This window comes from Nomascus leucogenys, chromosome 4 (assembly GCF_006542625.1).
Source record: "Nomascus leucogenys isolate Asia chromosome 4, Asia_NLE_v1, whole genome shotgun sequence".
In the NCBI taxonomy this organism is placed as follows: Eukaryota; Metazoa; Chordata; class Mammalia; order Primates; family Hylobatidae; genus Nomascus; species Nomascus leucogenys.
The window spans coordinates 47,465,368-47,488,143 of NC_044384.1; the positions used below are offsets into that span (position 1 = coordinate 47,465,368).

The 22,776-nt window shown below is 39.9% G+C and overlaps 1 protein-coding gene across 2 annotated transcripts in view; it reads left to right on the forward strand.

Annotated features, from left to right (window-relative positions):
- Positions 1-22,776, forward strand: part of GAREM1 (GRB2 associated regulator of MAPK1 subtype 1) — a 218,292-nt gene that overhangs the window by 152,585 nt on the left and 42,931 nt on the right. For both annotated transcript variants that reach the window (XM_030810607.1, XM_030810608.1), the window contains exon 3: positions 16,096-16,226. In XM_030810607.1, the coding sequence (XP_030666467.1) occupies positions 16,096-16,226 (131 nt within the window). The remainder of the gene's footprint in view (positions 1-16,095; positions 16,227-22,776) is intronic.

The window sequence follows — 22,776 nt, forward strand, 5'->3', positions numbered from 1 at the left end:
CAACATGGCTATTTGCTTCTCTTCTCCATTTTTTAATTAAAAGAAAAAGACTTAGCAAGAGTGGGGGGCTCTCTACAATGTAGGGCCTTTGCGTTTTACTAGCCTTTCCATTTTTACTGCAGTTTTGACTGATTCCTAACAAGCATAGGACTCTAGGCCACTGTCATTATGGTGACAAATTTATTACAGGAATTATATTTTAAGCATGAGCCATTTTAATTGCATTTGCTCTTGGATTGAGCAGAGAGTTTAGTAGGTAGCTTGTCATGGAAAAGATCACGCTTGTTATTTCCCACTCTCTATCTTTCCCATAACCGGAGTCTCCAACCCGGTGGCAGTGAGCCACCCTGAATACCTTCTGCATAGCTGTTTCCTCTCTTCTTCCTATCTACCAGACTACTGATTGTGCCATCTTTTTATGTATGTCAAATTTAGAATCCTTTTTGATGTCTCATATTCTGGAGGAGTTTTTCCAGGGTTACTGTAAGAAGGAGCTAATACATTTCTCCTATTCAGTAAGTAAATCAGAATAATAGCATGATTACATTCCTTTTCATTCATGACAAGTGTATCTTCATCCCAAACTTAAACTTCTCTCTGACATACATGCTCATTGAGTCCTTGTCATGTGCCACTTACTGTGTTAAGCCCTTCATATATGTTTAGTCATCCTCATAAGTCCAGTGTCAATATTACTGTCCTGTATTATAGAACTGGAAAGCAAATGGAGGTGTAGAAGAATATGATGCAATCAAAGTTGCGTGATAGGAGGGAAAGCCAGGATTCGAACTCTGGAAGTTAATACACTACCTGCTGTGCAAAGATGTGGTAGCAAAATGATCATCAGTGAGTATATGTTGAATCCAAAATTAACAGTCCTGTGCTGAGCCATGAGAACAAAACGTGCCTGACTGAGACTGTCCTACCTGAGTCTTGAATCAAATGGAGGACTTTAAGGAGTTGCCTTCCTTTTTTCTGTTTTTTAAAGGCTTAATTTTTTAGAGCAGTTTTAGATTCACAGCACAATTGAGAGGAAAGTAAGATTTCCCATGTACTCCTTTCCCCCACACACGCAGAGCCTCCACCATTAACATCCTGCACCAGAGTGGTGTATTTGTGACAATCAGTGAACCTGCAGTGACATGTCATAATAACCCAAAGTCCACAGTTTACATTAGGGTTCACTCTTGCTGTTGTACATTCTGTGAGTTTGGAGAAACGTATAATGATGTGCATCTACTATTAAGGTAACATACAGAATATTTTCACTGCCCTAAAAAACCTCTGTGCCACACCTGTAATCCCAGCACTTTGGGAGGTCAGGAGGTCAGGAGTTCAAGACCATCCTGGCCAATATGGTGAAACCCTGTCTCTACTAAAAATACAAAAATTAGCTGGGCATGGTGGCGCATGCCTGTAATCCCAGCTACTCCGGAGGCTGAGGCAGGAGAATTGCTTGAACCGGGACCCAGGAGGCGGAGGTTGCAGTGAGCCAAGATCGCACCACTGCACTCCAGCCTGGGCTACACAGCAAGACTCTGTCTAAAAAATAAAAAACTTCTGTGTTCCACCTATTCATCCATTCCTCCTCCGTAACCCTTGGTAACCACTGATCATTTTACTGTTTCCATAGTTTTGCCTTTTCCAGAAATGTCATACATGGTATAATTTTTTTCAGATTGGCATCTTTCACTTAGTAATAGGCATTTAAGTTTCCCCCATGTCTTTTCATGGCTTGATTGCCTTGCTGTTTGTAGCTTAAATTTTTGGTGAAAATGTGTCTCTAACCTTCACAGAAATGCAATGCAGAACCTATAGAGCATGTTTTTATTTTACTTTGTGTCTTTGCTAACTTTCCCATATCCAAGTCAATGCACAAGCCAGTGTGGGTGTTAGAATTTGGACTGTCCTCCTATTCTCTTTAGATAATACTGTGTGTGCTCTATACTCCACTTTTAAGAAACCATTCGTGTTTCTGTACATGGAGTTTTAATCACTTCGGTTTTGGCACAGAGGTTAAAAACTAAATCTCTCATAATCAAGGCACTTTTTTTCCTAATGAAAACCACAGCTCAAGCAGCTGCTTGTATTATTGTCTCTCCTCTGTGGTCCCACTGGTGTGTGGGAGTTTACTGTTAGGCTGTGGAAAAGGGAGCAAATAAGCCAAGAACAGGATCATGTTTCAATTGAGAAATAATGGTGGAATGTTAAAATCCTTGAGTGTTTTCCTCACCCTCCTCACACTCTGTGTACTCAGTTTGGCTTTCTTTTTCCTTTCTAAATACTTCCGTAAGGCGTAGAAGAGAAGCATAAGCACCATAGTATTGAAAATTCCTAGACACCTCAGCTTTGATTCTACACAGCTTGCCTTCACTTTTGCCTGTAGTTGTACAATGGCAGCGTAGCTTTAAGGTCTGTTTGTGTTGCATATGTCCATCTTTTGTCCCTCTGTGTTGGCGTGGTCTTCCTTTCCTTTGTCTGGGTTGAAATCATGTTTATTTGTGTAACTGTCGTTTTCATAGGTCATTTTCTATGTCTCATTTTCTTTTTGTATCTATTTCCCTATCTCCCTCTCTCCCCATTTTTCTCTTCCCTTTATATTTTCTATTCACCTTTGTTTTCCCCTTCTCTTTTCATACTAAATAACTGAAAATTCTATGAGTAAAAATTAAAGTTTAATTTTTGCTGCTCTTAATTGTTTATGTAGATTTAAAAATGGATCATTTTATATTTCTCCAAAAGGTTCATCCTCAAAATTGCTTTTTACATATTGGAACCTTGATTGATTATTTATTTATTTATTTATTTGAGACAGGGTCTTACTCTGTCACCCAGGCTGGAGTGCAGTGGTGCAATTTTGGTCCACTGCAACCTCTGCCTCTTGGGCTCAAGGGTTTCTACTGTGTCAGCCTCCCAAGTATCTGGGATTACAGGTGCACACCACTACACTTGGCTAAGTTGGCTAAGCACACCATGTTGGCCAGGCTGGTCTTGAACTCCTGGCCTCAAGTGATCTACCCACCTTGGCCTCCCAAAGTGCTGGGATTACAGGTGTGAGCCACTGTGCCCAGCCAATAGTATAGGTCTTAAATGAGCTTTCTCATAATGCTTATGCTAAAAGCTGTAAAGAGTAGCCTTCCACTTCAGGACCATGGTTTCAAATGAAGGTAGAATGAAGAGTTCCTGGACCCTAGACTTCCCACACATTTCTTGACCAACATTAACCCATTCACAAATAGAATAGCATCAGCTAGATCAGTGATGTTATAAGGCCTTGCTCAATCCACACCTATGCCCGACTCTCTTTAAGAAATGCAGAGCAGTTTTGGGGCTGGGTGACATTTTTTATTTGAGCCAACTATTAAAAACCATTAAAAGTTGAACACATTTACATAAAAATTTCCTGCCTCTGGGAACCAGCAGGTGCTGGAGCTATGAGGTCATCATTTCTACTTTTATCAATTTTACCAATTTGCAAGACTTTTTGGTCTCATAAGTATTTGAGTTCGAGACTCCCAAAAATATATATTTCTCCTGCTCTAAACACCTACTCTTCAAAGAAAGCATTTATTCAGTTTCTAGTTTGGACTCAGACTCAGGTATCAGAGAAGCAGAAGGCATGATTCCAGCTGTTAGGGCACTGTGGTCTAATTAAGAAAACAGCACAAAAGGAAGTAAGATAAGTAGAGAATCGGTAAATAGACTCTGGTAATCAACATAAATGAAAATCATTTGAGCTGAAGTTGTCAAGGAACACTTCACAGATTATGTTGGACTTGAGCTGGCTCTTAAGTTCCTTCATTCAGCCATCATTTATTAGGCACCTTCTGTGTGTCTTGCCCAGTATAGAGTACTGGGAATAAAAAGGTGATTGACACATCTGCTTTCTTTAGAAAGTTTACTGGTTAGTTTACAAAGACAAGAAAACAAATAAGGACAATAAAATACTATACATGCTTTGATAAAAATCTGTAGATAATACAATCATTCAAAAGATAAGATTCTTTCAGGTATGTAACTGACCCCAATCTTTATAGTTTAGGTAATATGTGAATTGATTTTGGAAAATAAATAGATTGGTGAAATCTGGGAATAGAGGAAGGGTATTCCAGATGGTGCATTCTATAGTTTGCTGTGGATGGATCTAGATGGGTTTTAGCACGATGAGAAGAAAGTGAGAGCCAGATCTTGGAGGGCCTGTATACACATCTCCTATATGCCACCCCTCCCGCAAATCTACTCTCTACCACCTCTACCCTTCTCCACCCCAGAGGCTAACCTGTAGGGTTATATCAGCAGACTGTCATGCCTTTTAGTTTTAGCCAGTGGCTAAATAGCCTCAGCCAGAGATGGGCAGGAACAGAGTGAGGTCGAGGTCTTTTTTCACTGTTGGCTTCCTTCCTTAAAAAAATCACTAGAGCCAGCTGCCTCTCCTTTTCTCAAAGCCAGGGTATTTATACAACTCTTTGTTTCCATAACTAGTCCCTCTCTTGTCCCTTGAGTCCAGTGGTGGTGACACCTTCTCTGATACTATCCCCAGGTTATCACTGTGGTTCCCCTATAGCCTACCCACATCATGACCAATAATCCCATTGCACATAAATCCTGTGCAAAGAATCCTAAATTGAAATATGGTTAGATTTGAATTTTAAGCAATGGTGTAAGGATGGTTTCCTGGGGTGGAAATCTAGAGGCAAGACAATCAACTAGGAAAACTGGCCAAAGTGAGAGATGCTGTGATTGGGAATATGTGGTAGCAGTGGAGACAGAAAGGATTTGATCGATGTAAGAAAAAGAATGGAGTTGAAGTTGACAGTAATTGAATGTGAGGGATTAGGGAATAGAAAGTGTCAATTTCTGAAAGTGTATTTCTGACTTGTATGGTTGCTTGATTCAGGAAGTAAAAAGATGATTTTAGTTTTGCATATTTTGATTTTGAGATTTTTGTGGGAGAGCCATTGGAGAAGCGTACCAGGTATTGGACAGGCTGATGTGGAATTTAGGAGAGATCCGGCTGGAGAGAAAGGTTGACGTATTGTCAACTTATATGGGTGGTCCTTGGAGCCAAGATGATAGAGGAGTTCCCGCAGGAGAGCTAAGAGAGTGAGAAAAGAAGCAGAATGAGAGGAAGACGGCCATGCACAGAACTCAGAATGTCATTAAAAGGGTCGATATTTTTGCAAAGACTGAGAAAAGAGCATGAGCAAAGGCAAAAGGGAAAGAGTGAGTACTGGTTGCACAGATGGTGGGGAAATGTTTGCATAAGCTAAGTGGAGCCAGATCATGGAGGGACTTAAATAAAAGCCAAGGCAGAGGAGTCTGGGCTTGGTGGTTAGAGATTAAAGAGCTATTATATGTTTATTTATTCATTTATTCTACGAGTGTTTATGGAACACTTAGGTTCTTGAGTGAGATGGATTTGTTTTAGGTTGTATTTTAAGGTGAATAATGTGATAATGGAAGGGCAGAGATGGAAACGGGCTTAAAATGTGAAGCAGTAATACCATTACAAAGTGATGAGAATCAAAACCAGAATAGTAGCAGTGAGTGCTCTGGACTAAGAGATTTCAAGGAAAGAAGTGCCAAGATTTCATAATGTATTAGCAACCATGTTCAATCTAAGACCTTTCTAGGTTCCATCATGTTTATGATAAATTTGTCCCAGAAAACTTCTGGTAATTCTGAAGAAGCAATTAACCAGTGAGATACAATGAAAAATGCAGTCTTCCCATTTTCAAAAAACAGGGAAACCAATTTGGATGGTGTGAAATGGTTTCGCTGCTTAGAACATAGATCCCAGAATGGTTCAGTTTTGAATTCTGGGCCTAGTTAAGTTCAAGAATGGAGTTTCAGAATTGAAAGTAATGGTCTGACCACTTGCTTTATAAAATCTCAGATGGAGAAATAAATAGAAATAACCACAGATTATCTGTGGTGCAGTTCATTATTTTTGATTGATGCCTTCTTTTCTTTGGTTTTAATTCCAATTCTCTATGGTTGTGTGTTTTGAGACTTTGTATTGAGACTTGTTCCTTACCCCTCCTTTCCCCCAACTCCACTTCCACTTTCTCCGCCATGAAAAAATAGTAATTTCAGGAACTAACTTCAAGTGATGTAGGGAATCAGATTTTAAAATAGATTATGTTGTAGAATTTCAAGTTTTTGTTTTTATCATTAAAACTATGATTAAGATCAGCAGAAATTTCAAAGATTGAGAATAAGAAAATGAACAGAAAAGTCACATAATATGAAATATAGATTACTTATAAAAAGAATTATATCCTTTATAATAAGAAAAACACAATTACAATCCCAATGGAATGCTATTTTTCACCTGTTGGATTGGCAATGATAATTTTTCAGTTTGGTAATGAACTATTAAGAAAAGCACGAGCAAACGCATTGTTGTAAGAATGTAAGTGGACACAGACCTCTTAGTTTGACAATATGTATCAAGAATAAAAATGCATTTACCCTTTGGCTCAGCAATTCCTCATTTAGGCATTTTCCCACCAATGTACTTGGACTAAGTACTCAAAGCCTTCAGGACAAGCATATTTAACTTCAATATCACTGTGGCTGCAAAAGATTGGAATAAATGTGGGTGTCCATCAATAGCAGACTGGTTAAATTAGTTATGGTATATGCATGGGATGAAATAATGTACAGTTCTTTTAAAGAGTGAGACAGATTTTTATTCAGTGATGGAATAACTGTACAGAATGCAACCATTTGTTCTGAAAAGGGTAGCATTATGTGTGTATACTATATCAGATACTGCCTCTGGACAGATGTACAAGAGACTATATAGCAGCTGCTTCAGCAAGAAGATCTGAGGGTAAGATTGGGAGGGAGACTTACTTTTTCACCCTACACCCTCTAGTACTATTTGGATTTTTTGGCATGTACATATGTTAGGCACTCTTTAAAAGTCTTCCACCTTACTCAAGGAAAGAGAAGTGAGGTAGCATTTGCTGTTGATGAAGGGTTTAGGTAAATGAGGTTTCATACACTTAGTGGAGGTGAACATTTATACAAAGGTTAAAAAGGCGATATATATTGGTTGGTGCCATACAAAATGAAGTGCTGCATATCTTTTATGGGGCAATCCTACAATTACATTTTAATCCTACAGAAACTCTAGCTTACATGCATACATAAGATAAAAATACAAGAGTATGTTTGAACTTTGGTATTGTTTTGTAAGTCTACATTCCTACCCAGGTTTATTTACTTATTGAAAAATGGCAACTGGCTAGTTGTTTCTGTCACTTGAGAATTGCTGATCTCTTCACATTTGGATATGGGCCAGTGGTTTGAAGGGCCAGTTATTTGAGCCATTTTAAATGCATTTCATTTGTACAGTTGACTTGGAAGCATCTAACTTTGTCTGTGGCCTGTCTCTGAAAAAGGTAAGAGAAGAAAAGTTCATTCATTCACTATTTAGTGAGCACCTGCTTTATGCCATGTGTGGTGTGATGCTGGAGGTACCACACTGAATCACAGACCTAGACCCTCCCCTTCATGGCATTTTCAACATTCTAGGCTTCCCTTTGGTTATTTTTTTTCTTCACATTAGCCATTTTTAGGTTTCTTTGGTGTTCTGGTGCCATTTCTGTTGCTCTTGCTTTCTTTTCTACTTTATCATTTTGGGCTGGTTTCAGCAACATTTTTCTGCTCCCAGTCATGGAGGAGATGACAACAGAATGTTGCTCACCAGAGCTGTGGGCCTCAGCTGTCATTCCATTTCTTTTCATTTGATACACAAAGTAGACTGCCATGCTGAAGGGATGGCAGACAGTAAAACTATAGCTGCAAAAGAGGGCCCACCACAGGTCGTGCTGACTGCCAGTGGTGATGGCGAACAGTGAGGCACATATCATGGGGAGCTGCAACTTCACCGGTGGCACTAACCCTAACTTCCCAACCAGAAGCAAACTGGACAGACCTAAATTTGACCACCTCTAAGTTTCCCTTTTATTTCTTCATACCTCGGCATTGTTGCTGTCTTCTTAATTAGCAAAATTTGTTTCCATTTTTCATTTCTGACAAGTGACCTTTCCCTGTAAGTAAAGGAGAGTGAAGTTTAGTCCCTTCAGCCCCATACAGATGATCGAAACTTAGATGAAGGAAGGATTTGGAGCGTCTTAGCTGATGTGTTATCCTTTCTGAAATAACTCACTGTGGCTATCTTGAGGGGCACACACAAAATGGATATTTTCTGGATGACGGTTATTTCATAATGTCAATTATGAAATACAGTTTTAGAAATACATCATGAAATATAGCTTCCATCTTTGCTTTTTAAATATTACCATAAATTTATTTAAACCATAATCAGCGAGCATGTCATTGGTGTTGAATTTGTTCCGGGAACTTTCAGGGGCCTGCAGATGGAACAGCTCTTACAATGGAGACATTTTATGAAATCATCAAAGCTCCTGAAAGACAATGCAGCTTCCTCCCTTTCAAGAACAGAGTTTGACAGTAACATCTCAGAACAGATGTTTCAACAATCTCCAAATGTTTTTATTTGGTGGCACAAAGACTCTGTTATTCGTGAAATGGTCTGTTAAAAAATTAGTTCCTCCATGTGGGGATTGTGGGAATATGTGTCATGTAAATTGATTTCACTTTTGGCAGGAAACTGGCTCTTAACTCTTTAGATTGTCTCCAAGATTTGACTCCAACAAGTTCCGATTTCCAGGCCACAGCAATCACTGAGGAGGTAGTAATACTCAGCATTTTTCCCAGAGTACTTAACGTTGGCTAATCTGAGAATGTTACATTCCTTTTTTAAAAAATAAAAAAAAAAAGAAGCAGCAGCAAAATAAAAGTTCATAGAAATTTTCTCTTGCAAAACACAGTGAGAAAATGCAGGCCTTCATGTTTGCTGGTTATTTGCATTATTCTTTTAATGTAGGCAGCTTTTACTTGTTGATATTAGACTCCTATTTAAAGAGAAAACTGCCGTTCAGAGACAAACATGGGCAACTTAGAATGTGATTTCAGGTACCTTACAAGAGACCCTGGTATGACTGTTCAGTGGTATACAATAAAAGGACTAGTCACTTTCTTTGCTTTGCTTTGCTTTGCTTTGCGTGTGTGTGTGTGTGTGTGTGTGTGTGTGTGTGAGTGAGACAGCTCCGTCGCCCAGGCTGGAATGCAGTGATGCAATCTCAGCTCACTGCAACCTATGCCTCCTGGGCTCAAGCGATTCTCCTGCCTCAGCCTCCTGAGTAGCTGGGATCACAAGCATGTGCCACCACTCCAGGCTAATTTTTGTATTTTTAGTAGAGACAAGGTTTCACCATGTTGGCCAGGTTGGTCTTGAACTCCTGGCCTTCAGTGATCTGTCCGCTTCGGCCTGCCAAAGTGCTGGGATTACAGGTGTGAGCCACTGCGCCTGGCCCATTTTCACTTCTAATGTCTTGTCTTGCCACTGCCCTGACCTATACTTTCCACTCCTTCCAGCAGGACAGAGGTTAGCACACTATGGCCTGTTTTCGTAAATAAAGTTTTTTTGGAGCACAGCTGCTCTTACTCATTTGCGTGTTGTCTATGGCTGATTTTGCCCTACGTGGCCAGAGTTGAGTAGATGTGAATAGAGACTGTTTAGCTTGTGAAACCTAAAATATTTACAGAACAAGTTTGCCAACTCCTGCAATAGGAAGTTGCATGTGTATTGTGACCTAGTGTTTAAACATGAAGAAAATATTTTATAGGTTTTAGCTATTTCTATTCTAAAGACATTTGTGGGGCGCAAGAAATGCAAAGTAGGGCCGTGTACGGTGGCTCACACCTGTAATCCCAGCGTACTTTGGGAGGCTGAGGTGGGCAGATGGCTTAGGCTCACAAGTTTGAGACTATCCTGGGCAACATGGCAAAACCCCATCTCAACAAAAAAATACAACAATTAGCTGGGTGTGGTGGCATGTGCCTGTAGTCCCAGCTACTTGGGAGGCTGAGGTGAGAGGATGGCTTGAGTCTGGGGAGCCACTGAGCCAAGATGGTACCACTGCTCTCCAGCCTGGGCAATAGAGCCAGACCTTGTCTCAAAAATAAAGAAATGTAAGATAGTATTTGGTTTTCAATAATTTAACATCACAGGAGAATGTTTATGTGTACACAAATATGTAAATTAAAATCTTCCAGGACAATCTGAAAACACTATGGAAAAGAGAAGAGAGAAATTAACTGACAATTGAGTATTCACTAAACAATTGAAAGAACAAGTGAAAGGAACCTGTTAATCTGATATACTATGTGCATAAATATTAAAAGTTGTAGCATTTGGTCATATTTAGCTGTTAGTTTTTTTCCTTTTTCTCTTATCTGTGTGTGTTAATCATTCTCAGTAGAATTTCTTGTACATGCTCCCATGTATATGTGATTCTGAAGTCTTCCTGTCCAACAGGATGACAAAACACAGGTGACTATGTCACTTAATATGGACCCTGTGACCATACCAAAAGTGATTATTCATTTGTTCTATATGCCAAAATATGTTTGAGGCTGCTGATAGTACAAGATCACAGACACAATAGAAAAATAATTAAAGAACAAGAACCCAAGTTGGGAGACAAGGGGATAAAGGTGGTTATATCAAGAAACCAAGACTCTGTTATTTAAGCCAAAATATCAGCAATCATGGCAAACAGGGCAAAAAGGAAAATAGGAATTCCAAAGCTCTTCTTATTTCATGAGAAGAAACATTCTTCTTTTTCAGGAAATACGTCTTTTTCTCTAAGAGGATTCTATCATGTAATCTTTATTTAAGAACTTGAACAGTAGCTGCAATCACAGTTTTAAGGGAATGCTGAGATATTCTAGACCTGCACCGACTGTCCAGTATGACAGCCAATAGCCACATGGAGCTGTTGAGCATTTGAAATGTGGCTAGTCTGAACTGAGGTGATCCCTGAGTGTAAAACCTACACCAGATTTAAAAGACTTAATGCAAGAGTGTATACACACATACATATATATATATATACGTATATAAATATATATATAAATATATCATTAGTGATGTTTATATTGAATTTAGATGTATTGGTTTAAATAAAATGTTATTTAAATTTTACCTCTTTTTAAATGTGGCTACTAGAAAATATATAATTGCACATATGGCTTGTTATATTTCTGCTAGATAGCACTATAGTGTATCTATATCTGCTAGATAGTCTATAGTGTAATGTTTGATATATTAGGGTGCAGTGATGCATCCTTGGCCTATGAGTACATTTCTGAAGGGACAGAATGAAATTTATTACAGGCATGATGCTTTCAGGTAACCTCTTACCTCAGAGATTGAGCATCTGTAGACTACTCAGTGAGTGTTTGGCATACATATGAATCCCTGCATCTTGAGAACATTTTTCTAAAATATTGATCATAAAATTGAAATAAATTAAACATTAAATACAATTGAAAAGATACCATTTGCAGGTTTTCATGAAAGTATACCTGGCTTAATGATAGCTTGAATTGTGTTCATATTCCAAATCTATAATTTCTTAAATCAAAAAATTTGGCCAGGTGCGGTGGGTCACGCCTGTAATCCCAGCACTTTGGGAGGCTGAGGCGGGTGGATCACGAGGTCAGGAGTTTGAGACCAGCCTGACCAACACGGTGAAACCCCGCCTCTACTAAAAATACAAAAATTAGCCAGGCGTGGTGGTGCATGCCTGTAATCCCAGCTACTCAGGAGGCTGAGGCAGGAGAATGGCTTGAACCTAGGAGGCAGAGGTTGCAGTGAGCTGAGATCGCAGCATTGCACTCCAGCCTGGGTGACAGAGCGAGACTCCATCTCAAAAAAAAAAAAAAAAAAAAAAAAAAAGGTGACCCAAGAAATGACTATCTGTATGCATCTTGAGAAGAGGAATAGAAGCTAGGAGTTGTTGAATGTGCACTCGTGCTAAATACTTTGGATGCATCATATCATTTAATCCTCATGGCGGCCCTTGAAGTGTCCCCATTTTACAGGTGAGGAATCAAGACTCAAGTGGATTTGTAACTTGCCAGCACCACAAAACTTGAAAGTGGCAGAGTCTGCATTTAAATTAGGCATCTGTCTAACTTTAGACTAATCATGTAAGAATGGAAAAACAGTTAAATCCTTTATGAAATGCTATGCAGACACGGGTGTCATTGTATGGAGAAATGCTCAGCTCAGTGGGCAAGGGCACGGTATAAAACTGTAGAACACCATAATTGTTAAGAATTTGTGCATGAATCAGGTAAGAATAGAGACAAATGAAAAGTTTAACTTGTGACAGAATTTGTTTAAATAAGTATTATTTTGAAATTGCCTTATTTTAAAAAAAACTTATTTTTTGTCAAAATATGTACTGTAACATATTCATACTGTATATTCAAATGTATTATTCATACCTCTACATATTTCTACGTGTTGTATGAGCTGTTCTTTCATGCCTAGGTTCATCCTCTGTGTTGTTCTTATCACCTATCTCTTAACGCCTGAAAACTCCTCCCTTGTGGTCCATCACCAGCAAAACCTCTGTATCCTTAAAGCCTTCTCTGAAATTACTTTTATCTTGTTAAACCCAAACTTGGATATTCCCTGAGAGAAGCCCTTTCAGGTGGCAGCTCTATTTTTTGCCCCAAAGTAGAGGAGTGTAAGTGGTCTCTTTATTCTTCCTCATCACCTTTACCATTCCACTTCACAATTCCCTAAAAACTCTTGGCTTTAAACCGCTTGTCCACCAGACTTTAAACCTCTTGCTCATCAGATTGTATCACCCACTACCCCATCATTGTTGGTTACCTACCAAGCCTAGGATTCTGTCCTCATTGTGACATAATTTTAGTTCCTGGCTCGCTGTTATTCTCTCCAGAAATACTCCTCTTCTTATCAAGGAGGATTTTCCTTGAAAATATGATCCTTTTAATACCCCTGGGCTTCTCAGTCATTTAACTGTTTGCTATCTCAACCTTTAGCAGACATGGTCCCTCCTTAGACCACATCATAACCAACAACTCCATCCTTCCATTTTCTGAACTGCATGCACTGACTTCTCTCCTCTGCATGGCTTTTGAGCTCACTCCCTCTAGGGTTCAAAACTCAATTCCATCAAAATCCATTATCCATTGATCCCACTACTTTTTTCCTGGACCCACTTCCCTCCCACCCAGGATCTTGTGCCCATTTTATCCAGCTCAGAGTCCATGGTCAAGTGGCATAATTGCTCCCTGTGACATCCTGACTCCTTTGCCCCTCTCACTTCTCATATTCACTTGGTAGTCTCAGCTCTGGCTGAATCCGAATCTCTGGCTATTTTGTGCCAGCCTCTGTGCATCTGACCTTGGCTGGACAAAAACACAACCGTACTCTGTGGTTTTACTTTTAATTAATGACCATGAACCTCAAGTAGGAACTTAAAAAATGCTGCCCAGCAATCATATTACATTGCAACCTTCTCATCTTTTCTTAACCCTCTAACAATTCCTCTCTCAACCTTATTCTCAACCGATGCCTTCCTTCTAGCTTTGGCTGGAAAAATTGGAAGCTTCCAACAGCTTCTACTGCTGCATCTCTTGGAGCTGGAGATGAATGGCCTGTGCTCCTGTCTGAAGGCACCTCCTCCATTTCAACATCAGATGCACGTTCTCTTCCTGCTCAACGATTGGGTTCCAATCATTTCTCCTGTCATCACCTTGTCCCCCTCTGCTGGTCATTCCCATCAGCATGCAAGCATGCTTGTTTCTTCTCCCATCATACTAAGGAAAATAAAAACATTCCCCACATCTCACTTCTGATTCCTCTCAGTAGCCTCTCTTCCATCTCTCTTCTCTATTTTACAGCAGAACTCCCAAAATATCTGGTGCCTATTCTTATTATTTCTGGTTTCTCTCTCTTCCCAGGCTGCCTTCAATCCAGTTCAGCCAAGCTTTTAGCCCAGCTCTTCTGCTGCTCTTCTTGAAGTCCTCAATTAAATACAAGTTGCTGAATCCTACAGTTTTCAGTCCTCATTTCACTGTCCTGTAAGCAGCATTTGACACCCACTCCCCGTTCATGGGAGGAATCAGATCACCTGGCTTCTTGGATGCACCCCTCTTGGTTTTCCTCTCACTCCCCTGGCCAGTCTTTCTCAGTCTCCCAGGACTCAAACCTTAGACCTCTTCTCTGTCCACACTCAAGCCCATGGTCATCATCATCAAAATTTCATGGCTTCAAATAGCGTCTGTTAGCCGATGATTGCCGGATTTATTCTTTCCAGCCAGATTTATCTCCTGACCTCCACACTTCCGTGTCTATCTAAGAACTTTTTGAACATCTCTGTTTGCGTGTCCAATAGACATCTCAGACTTACCTGTCCAGACTGAACTCCTGATCCTCCCTTCACCCTCCAAAGGTGCCCTGTCTCAGTCAATGTCAGCTCTGTTTGGAGTTGTTCAGGCCGGAGTCCTCACACTTTCTAACCACTTCCCAGCCCCTGCCATGTCATACCTGAATTATTGTAGGAGCCTTCTACCTGCTGTCGCTTGCCTCTGTGCCTTGCACCTTTATGGTCTTCTCAACATGCCAGCTAGAGGGATCCTTCTGTAGCATTGGTTAGATCACCTCCTCTCCACTCAAATCCCCATTCCACTCAGGTGAAGACTGCAACTCCTTAAAAGCCATATACGGTCTGACCACCTGCTTCTGCTCTTTCTTTTCCCTCTTCCCTTATCCCACTCCAGCCTTAGTGGCAGCATGCCAGGCAGGCACCCCACCCACCTGAGAGTCTTTGGGCAGACTATTGCCTAGTCTTAGAATTCTGAGACCTCTACCTGCAACTACCAAGCACGTCCCTCCCTCACCTACACCAAAGGTCACCATCTCAGCAATACTGACTGGTCTCCCTGCACTCTCCATCCCCCACACCCTGCCCTAAATTTAATAGCACTTCTCACCTTCTACCAGGGTATACTCTTACTCATGTATTATAGTATCCATCTCCTGCTGGAATGTAAGTTTTGGGAGAACAGAAATTTGTGTTAATTCCATTAATTGATGGATCTCCAGCATCTAGAATAATGTCTCCACCTAGTAGATGCTAAAAAATTGTGTTGAGAATATGAATGAAAGTTTTCCTGTTTCTGCCTGAGAGATTTGCCCCATGATAGCTTTTAATTCCTTTTAAGTTTCTGGAGTATTATATTATAGCCAGGATTCAGAAAATAACTACTAAGAAACACTGTATCCCTGATATGATTGCATATGGTATTTTATTCCAAACTGAAAACAGTTCTTCTCAAATGTTGCAGCAGGGTCACAGATACTGAAAATGGAAACAACATGATAGATCCTTGATATTTTAGGAGTATGTTCAAAGTTCTTCATAAATCCTGTAAATTGTGGAGACCATAATATGGCCTACTCGCATGAATTTCATATATAGCAGTAAAAGGAAAGAAAGGAGCCATGTGGAGCTCCGGAGGCTGAGTGGCCAGCAGGCTCAGTGGTTGAGAGGAAGCTCACCAGACAGCTGTCTGCTGCTGCTCCATGCTTCTGCCTCAGCAGCATCACACATTACAGCAGCTCATGAGCCCTAGACATTACCTGCATATTGTTGTAACCAAGAATATGAGTTATGTGAAAGCCAGGAATCCATTATATCATTTTGTTCTATTTGCAAAAAAAAAAATTTAATACTAATTTTAAAAAGTTAGCTCTCCCAGGCTTCTAAGACTGGGTTCTAGAATGTAAATGTGTGGTTCTTATAACAACTGATGGCCAAGGTAACTTCAATGTTTAACTTACTGTTAAAAACAACCATTTATAACAAAGTGAGTTTTCACTTTGAGATCAAACAGCAAGTAAGCATTCATTCAGTTTGATTTTGGACGTCTGGGAATAAACTCTGAATGTAAACAAAAGAATGCAGTTTATTTTCATTTTTAAGCTGGTTTTAAAATCTATCTTCTAGTTTAATGGAACCTACCATAATGCCTTTTTTAAAAAAAATTAATGATGAACAGGAATCTTTGACAAAGAAGGGCTGGAGTAAAGAGAGAGGATGCTGTTGCCATGGTAACAGCAGTCCAGCATAAACATCTTAGATCTCTTCTGTTTATCGTGTGTTTTAGGGCAATTCAAGCTGCTGGAACAAGACCGAGATATAAAGGAGCCAGTGCAATATTTCAACAGTGTGGAGGAGGTGGCTAAGGCATTTCCTGAACGCGTGTACGTCATGGAGGATATCACATTCAACGTGAAGGTAGCTCTTGAAGCACCAAATATTTATACTCACTAAAGATAATTTAACTTTCAAGTCTGGATGTACACAGTAAGTGTTCATCTGTGTCTCCTAGGAGGGTTTCATCTTCTAATGGTTAGTGGCAGTAGCCAAAACCACATGTATTATAGCTGACCTGACTGCTTCTGTATTTATTAGCATTATCTTTTGTTAGAATTTAAAACTGATGTCTGAGTTCAAAACTGTAGCTGTTGAGGCAGATAAGTGATATTTTTTAAAATTTGGACTTCATTTTCTAATATGTAACAGTTGTTTAGCCAGATCTCCACTTCTGGGAGCAAAAGGGATATGATGAAACTAAATAATACCAAACACTTATTTAAAAAGAAAGAAACTTTGAGAAAGAGAGGAAAAATACAAAGAAAGAATAGGTTTTAAGCATTTCTTGAAGTCAGCATGTATTCATTCCATTCTTTGTAGACTGTGTATTTCACTATATATAGAGAAAACTGATATTGCCCAGAGAAAAGCTATATAGTGTTTGCTGTGCTCCATTTGTTCTGCAGTCTTTTTTTTTTTTTTTTTTTTTTTGAGACGGAGTCTCCCTCTGTCACCCAGGCTGGAGTACAGTGGCGTGATCTCAGCTCACTGCAAGCTCTGCCTCCCTGGTTCATGCCATTCTCCTGCCTCAGTCTCTCCAGCAGTGGGGACTGTAGGCGTACACCGGCATGCCTGGCTATTTTTTTTTTATTTTTGGTAGAGATGGGGTGTCACCGTGTTAGCCAGGATGATCTCAATCTCCTGACCTCGTGATCCGCCCGCCTTGGCCTCCCAAAGTGCTGGGATTACAGGCGTGAGCCACCGTGCCTGGCCTTGTTCTGCATTTCTTAAAGGGACAGTGCAGTCCCTGTCCAGATGTTGAGCGAGGTCCTTTGACTAGACTTGCTGTTGAAGAGGGACTGACCAGAGAAGCAAGCCACCAACCAGGCCCATTGTATTGCCTGCAAATCTTCCACATTTTCTCCAGCAATATTCATAATTACACTAAAACACTTTAGAAAGTGTTCACATTGAAGGGGTTTTCTCTTTAATGTCATTTCAGCCCAAAGTCCACCTAAATCACATTTTCCAAACATTTCAAGATTTAAGGGGGCAAGATTCCTGTTTCTTAGAAATCTACTCTATGTGAAAAACAGACTACATGGTGTCTTGGCCCAAGAATGCAGCAGTGTCTTTGTGGATGAGTCACTCCACCCACACTCTTCAGGAAAGGGAGGAGATGCCCAGGACATCCCCTTATTGGAGAAACGGTTCTGCCCATTTCATTGTCTAAGCTAAGTCATCTCTTCTTCCAGTTCTGAAATACAGCTGCGTTGGTCTATGCTCTTTAGTTTTATTACTGAGTGATATTTTATATTTTATAAAATCTTTACTAAGTAAATTATGCTTACATACAAAAATATTTATCATTTTTAACTTTTTCAGTGGCCCTAATACATGAGCGGTCAGGACAGCTTGCATTTGTTTACAGTGAAAACTTGTGCAAACATGTTCATTTTTAAACAAACCTAGACTCATTGGTCAGAAGTTAAATCCTATTCCATTAGTGTTTTGATATGACTTAAATCTCTCCCTAAAACTTATATTTAGAATTCTCTAAATGAAAAAAAAAAAGTTTTTTTTAGAAAGTTAGTAGTTTTAAACTCCTTTCTAGAAAAATATTTCATTTGCTAATAAAGAAATCAAATGTAAATTTTTAAGTGATTTTTAAAGATTTTCTCCAGTATTAAAATGTAACATTCCATCTTTTGCCACATATTGCTCATGTATACTATTTTTTTAAATGCTTCTAGCAGCTTTTCTTGGTGAATTTGTATTAAATCAGAATGACTGAGAGGATAACACTTTAATTTATACATTTTAGAGTTCTTTTTTTAATATAGAATACCATGACTGAATGTATTCATTAAAATGTGTTTAATAGAGAATATCATTTAAGAGTTCAAAGGCTCAGTTAAGTGTGTGAAATGTGAGCTTATAGCATCCATAAAACTAATTGGATTTAGGTTGAGTTCTGTGCTGTGCAAACATAAATATTTAATATTTCTAGTCTGTTACTTATGGAGTTTTAAGGTGCCATCACCTCTAGCTTGCATGAATCATTAAAACATTATTCAGTTCTGTTCAAAGAAGGATTGTTATAGGAACCTCAGGAAATTTACATAAAGAAATACACAAAAGGTTTTGTGCTTAGTGATAAACACACCAGTAAATAAATAAACTAAGGATAGTCATAGAAAGTTTGTCTGGATACCACCTGGACCAAAAATAAATGCTGGAAGTCATGGTCTTCTTCAATTAAAAATAGACTGGATTAAGCCAGGGCACAGTGGCTCACATCTGTAATCACAGCACTTTGGGAGGCCGAGGCAGGTGGATCACCTGAGGTCAGGAGTTCAAGACCAGCCTGACCAACTTGGTGAAACCCCATCTCTACTAAAAATACAAAAATTAGCTGGGCTGGTGGCACACACCTCTAATCCCAGCTACTCGGTGGGGCTGAGACAGGAGAATTGCTTGAACCCAGGAGGCAGAGGTTGCAGTGAGCCGAGATCGCGCCATTGCACTCCAGCCTAGGCGACAGAGTGAGACTCCATCTTAAAAAAAAAAACAGAAAGATTGGATTATTGTGTCTGTGTGAGAACTAAGAACTAGCAGGGGAGGAGTTAAAGAAATGGGATTTTGGTTATTCTCATGGAGAAGGTGGGAAAAAATTAAAAACAATACTCTTTACTCGTAAATGTAGCTATTATCCAAGAAGCAGTTTTTTAAAAGAAAGATTTCAAACCTTCTTAGAAGATTTCACCCTCTCTCCTCTACTTCAGATACAGCGTAAATTAAACCAAAAGGATAAACCACTGAGAAAAGCACTTGCAGTTAAAAATTGATAGTTATCTGGCATCATGATAATCAATACATTATTATTAGAAATAAATATACATATGTATCTTGATATATTTATTTACAAGTCCGAACTGAAATTAATCTTAATAAGAATGTAAGATAAAGCAGAAGTATTTAAAAAAGCGGGGGGAGGGGGGGAATTCTAGTTCTGGGTTTCTTCACAAACTGTAGCAAAATTTTAACTTCAAATTTTAAATTTAATGGCTAGTACTAGTACTATTTATACATTTGTTTAAAAATGAAACATTCTTTTTAATTTGGAACTAAAATTTGTCTTTAAAAGATACCTTGATGTGTTTAAAACTATCTGCCTGATTGGCCCCATCATTGATTAACTGCATGAAATGAATTCATATGCATTAAGTGTTTAATTCTTTAACCAGCAAATATATTTTGAGCACCTACTATATGCCCAGCACTACTGCAGGCACTGGGGGTAAATAGTGAATATGCAAGTCCCTCACTGCATGGAGATTACAGTATAGTAGGGGAGGTAGACAATAAATACATTAACAAGTATCAGTACTACCTCCAAGTAGAGATATCAAGAATCAGTTGGATCTACAGGTTGGGAGCTTAGAGAATAGTCTAGGCCCAGAGTATATAGTTGGGACTTACCATCTTCTGGAAGACGTTTGAAGCCATGGGTCTAGTTGAGTTTACCTGTACCAGTGATTCTCAACCAGGAGTGACTTTGTCTCTTAGGGGACACTGGCAGTGTCTGTACACAGTTTTGATTGTCATGACTGTGAGGTGGAGGATGTTACTATCATTTAGTGGGTAGAGGGTGGGGTTGCTGCTAAACATTCTGTGATGCACAGGACAGGCTCCCATAACAAAGGATTATCCAACCCAAAATGTCAGTAGTGCCAAGGTTGAGAAGCATTAACGTAGAGACAAGATTAAAAGGAGAAGAGCTCTGAGGACTGAGCCCTGGAGTACCCCAGCATTTAGGGGTCTAGAAGAGAAGACTGGATAGGATAGCAGTGAGGTAGAAGGACAGCCAGGAGTGTATGGTGTCCCAGAAGCCAAGATTCAAGAAGGAATGAGCAACTGTGTCAAATGCTACTTAGTAATTGAATTAGATGAGGACTGAGAACTAACCATGAAATTTGGCAAAATGTGAAGGTCATTAGTGGCCTTGATAGAAAGCAAATAATAATCAGCTCTGAGACTGGAAAGTGAGTTAACCAGGACAGTACAATGGGGTGGTCCTAGAGTTTTGTCAAGGTAAGTTGCAAGTGAGATTACTCAGCACTACCCTTTCTTTCTTCCAGCCATTTTCGGCTCCCTCGATTTAGGTATAGAGTAGACCAAGAGAGCTGAGTTTAATCAGGTTGAGGTTCTCCCAGTGAGTATAGCAGACATCAGCAAAGGTGTTGATGGAATGTGCCCTAGAGTGAGTGACAGGTCACACTGAGCCATGGAATCTTCACTGGAGGCTGGGCGCGGTGGCTCATGCATGTAATCCCAGCACTTTGGGAGGCCAAAGCAGGTGGATCACTTGAAGTCAGGAGTTCGAGACCTGCCTGGCCAATATGGCAAAACCCCGTCTGTACTAAAAATATAAAAATTAGTTGGGCACGGGGGTGCGTGCCTGTAATCCCAGCTACTTGGGAGGCTGAGGCAGGAGAATTACTTGAACTTGGGAGGCAGAGGTTCCAGTGAGCCGAGATCGCGCCACTGTACTCCAGCCTGGGTGACAGAATGAGACTCCATCGCAAAAAAACAACAACAAAAAAGAAGAATCCCTACTGGCTAACCAAGCGTGAATAGAAGTGTAGCCCCAATGAGAATTGGACTTATGAGATAGATATGTTTGAGAAAATGAGATGCAAAATAGGAGGTGGTGGTAGAGTGTAAAACTCTTGAAATTTAACTTCAGGCAGTAAGATCAGTAATGACAGGAGTAGCTCTATTTTCTGATCTAAGTATGTCCATTTGAGTGAGCAGCTGGGTGGTAGAAACAGAAAGTAGGAGATGAGAGAGTACAGAAAATAAAAGGATATGTGGGCAGGTTACCTCTCACTGATCATTTGTATATATCTCTTCTAATCCCTGCAAAGCTAAAGGAATTCCATGTTTTGGGAATAGCAGTCACCTGTCTCTTTCACTTTTTTTTCTTTATCCGTCTGGTTTTTAGTTTTCAGGGTAAGAATGTTGTTTTTGTTTACTTGCTTTCCTGCATATTTGTGGGTTTTTTGTTTTTTTTTTTTAACCTGTAATAGGCTTTTTCTCTCTCAATTATCTCTCTTAGTTTTTTCATCAGCTATCTTTCTTCTCATGTTTACTTCCAAAGTCAGAAGATGTCCTCTTTCTGAGTTGGCCATTCCAACTGAAGGCCCATACTCCTCCTTTTAAAAATAAAAACAGCTGCACTAACAATTTTCAAGCCATACATTTTTCTTCAAGCAGGCCGCCACCATCTACAGAGTGAGTTGGACTGTATAGTGGCTCAGGCTCTGCACTCAGAGCTGAGTTCAGAACCCTGCCCCAGGCATTGACTCTGACCATAGGTGGGTCACACGACCTGAGCCCACAGTGTCTTTACCTACGAAATAGAGGTGATGCTACCCACCTCATAGATTTGTCATCAGAATTAAGTAAAGTAATATGCTCAAGTACTTTGCAAGTGTCTAGTAAGGAGGCTGGTAAGCTAGCCTGTGGGCAAGCTGCCTGTTTTTGTAAATAAAGTTTTATTGGAACAAAGCCATGTCCATGTGTTTATGTATTATCTATGGCTGCTTTCATGCCAACAGCTTAATTAAGTAGTTGCAGCAGAGACTATATAGCCCATAGAGCCTAAAATTATTACCATCTTGACCTGTAAGATAAGGTTTGCAAATCCTTGGTTCAGAACATAAAATCATAAAAAACTAAGTTTCACATTTAAAAAAATTCCCACCACAGATTAAGATTATTTCACTTACTCTTTTTCTTTTCTTTATTTTTTATTTTATGTTATTTTATTTTTTTTGAGACAGAGTCTCGCTCTGTCACCCAGGCTGGAATGCAATGGTGTGATCTCAGCTCACTACAACCTCCACCTCCCAGGTCGAAGCGATTCTCCTGCCTCAGCCTCCCAAGTAGCTCGGACTATAGGCACGCGCCACCATGCCTGGCTAATTTTTGTATTTTTAGTAGAGACGGGGTTTCGCCACGTTGGCCAGGCTGGTCTCGAACTCCTGACCTCAAGTGATCCACCCTCCTCAGCCTCCCAAAGTGCTGGGATTACAGGGGTGAGCCACTGAGCTTGGCCTCTTTTCTCTCATCCCTCCTCTCCTTACCCTCCTCTCCCTCCCTCTTTCCCTGTTTCTTTTTTTCACCTCTCTCTTGTTTCTCTCTCTCTCTCTCCCTCTTTCTTTTTTTTTTTAAGAAACATGCTTTGTCACCCAGGCTGGAGTGCAGTGGCGCTATCATAGCTCATTGCAGCCTTGAACTCCTGGGCGTGAGTGATCCTCCTGCTTCAGCCTCCTGAATAGCTAGGACTACAGGCATGCACCACCACTCTTGGCTGATTTTTAAATTTTTTCTGTAGAGATGAGCATCTCACAATGTTGCCCAGGCTGGTCTTGAATTCCTGGCCTCAAGCAATCTTCCCGCCTCA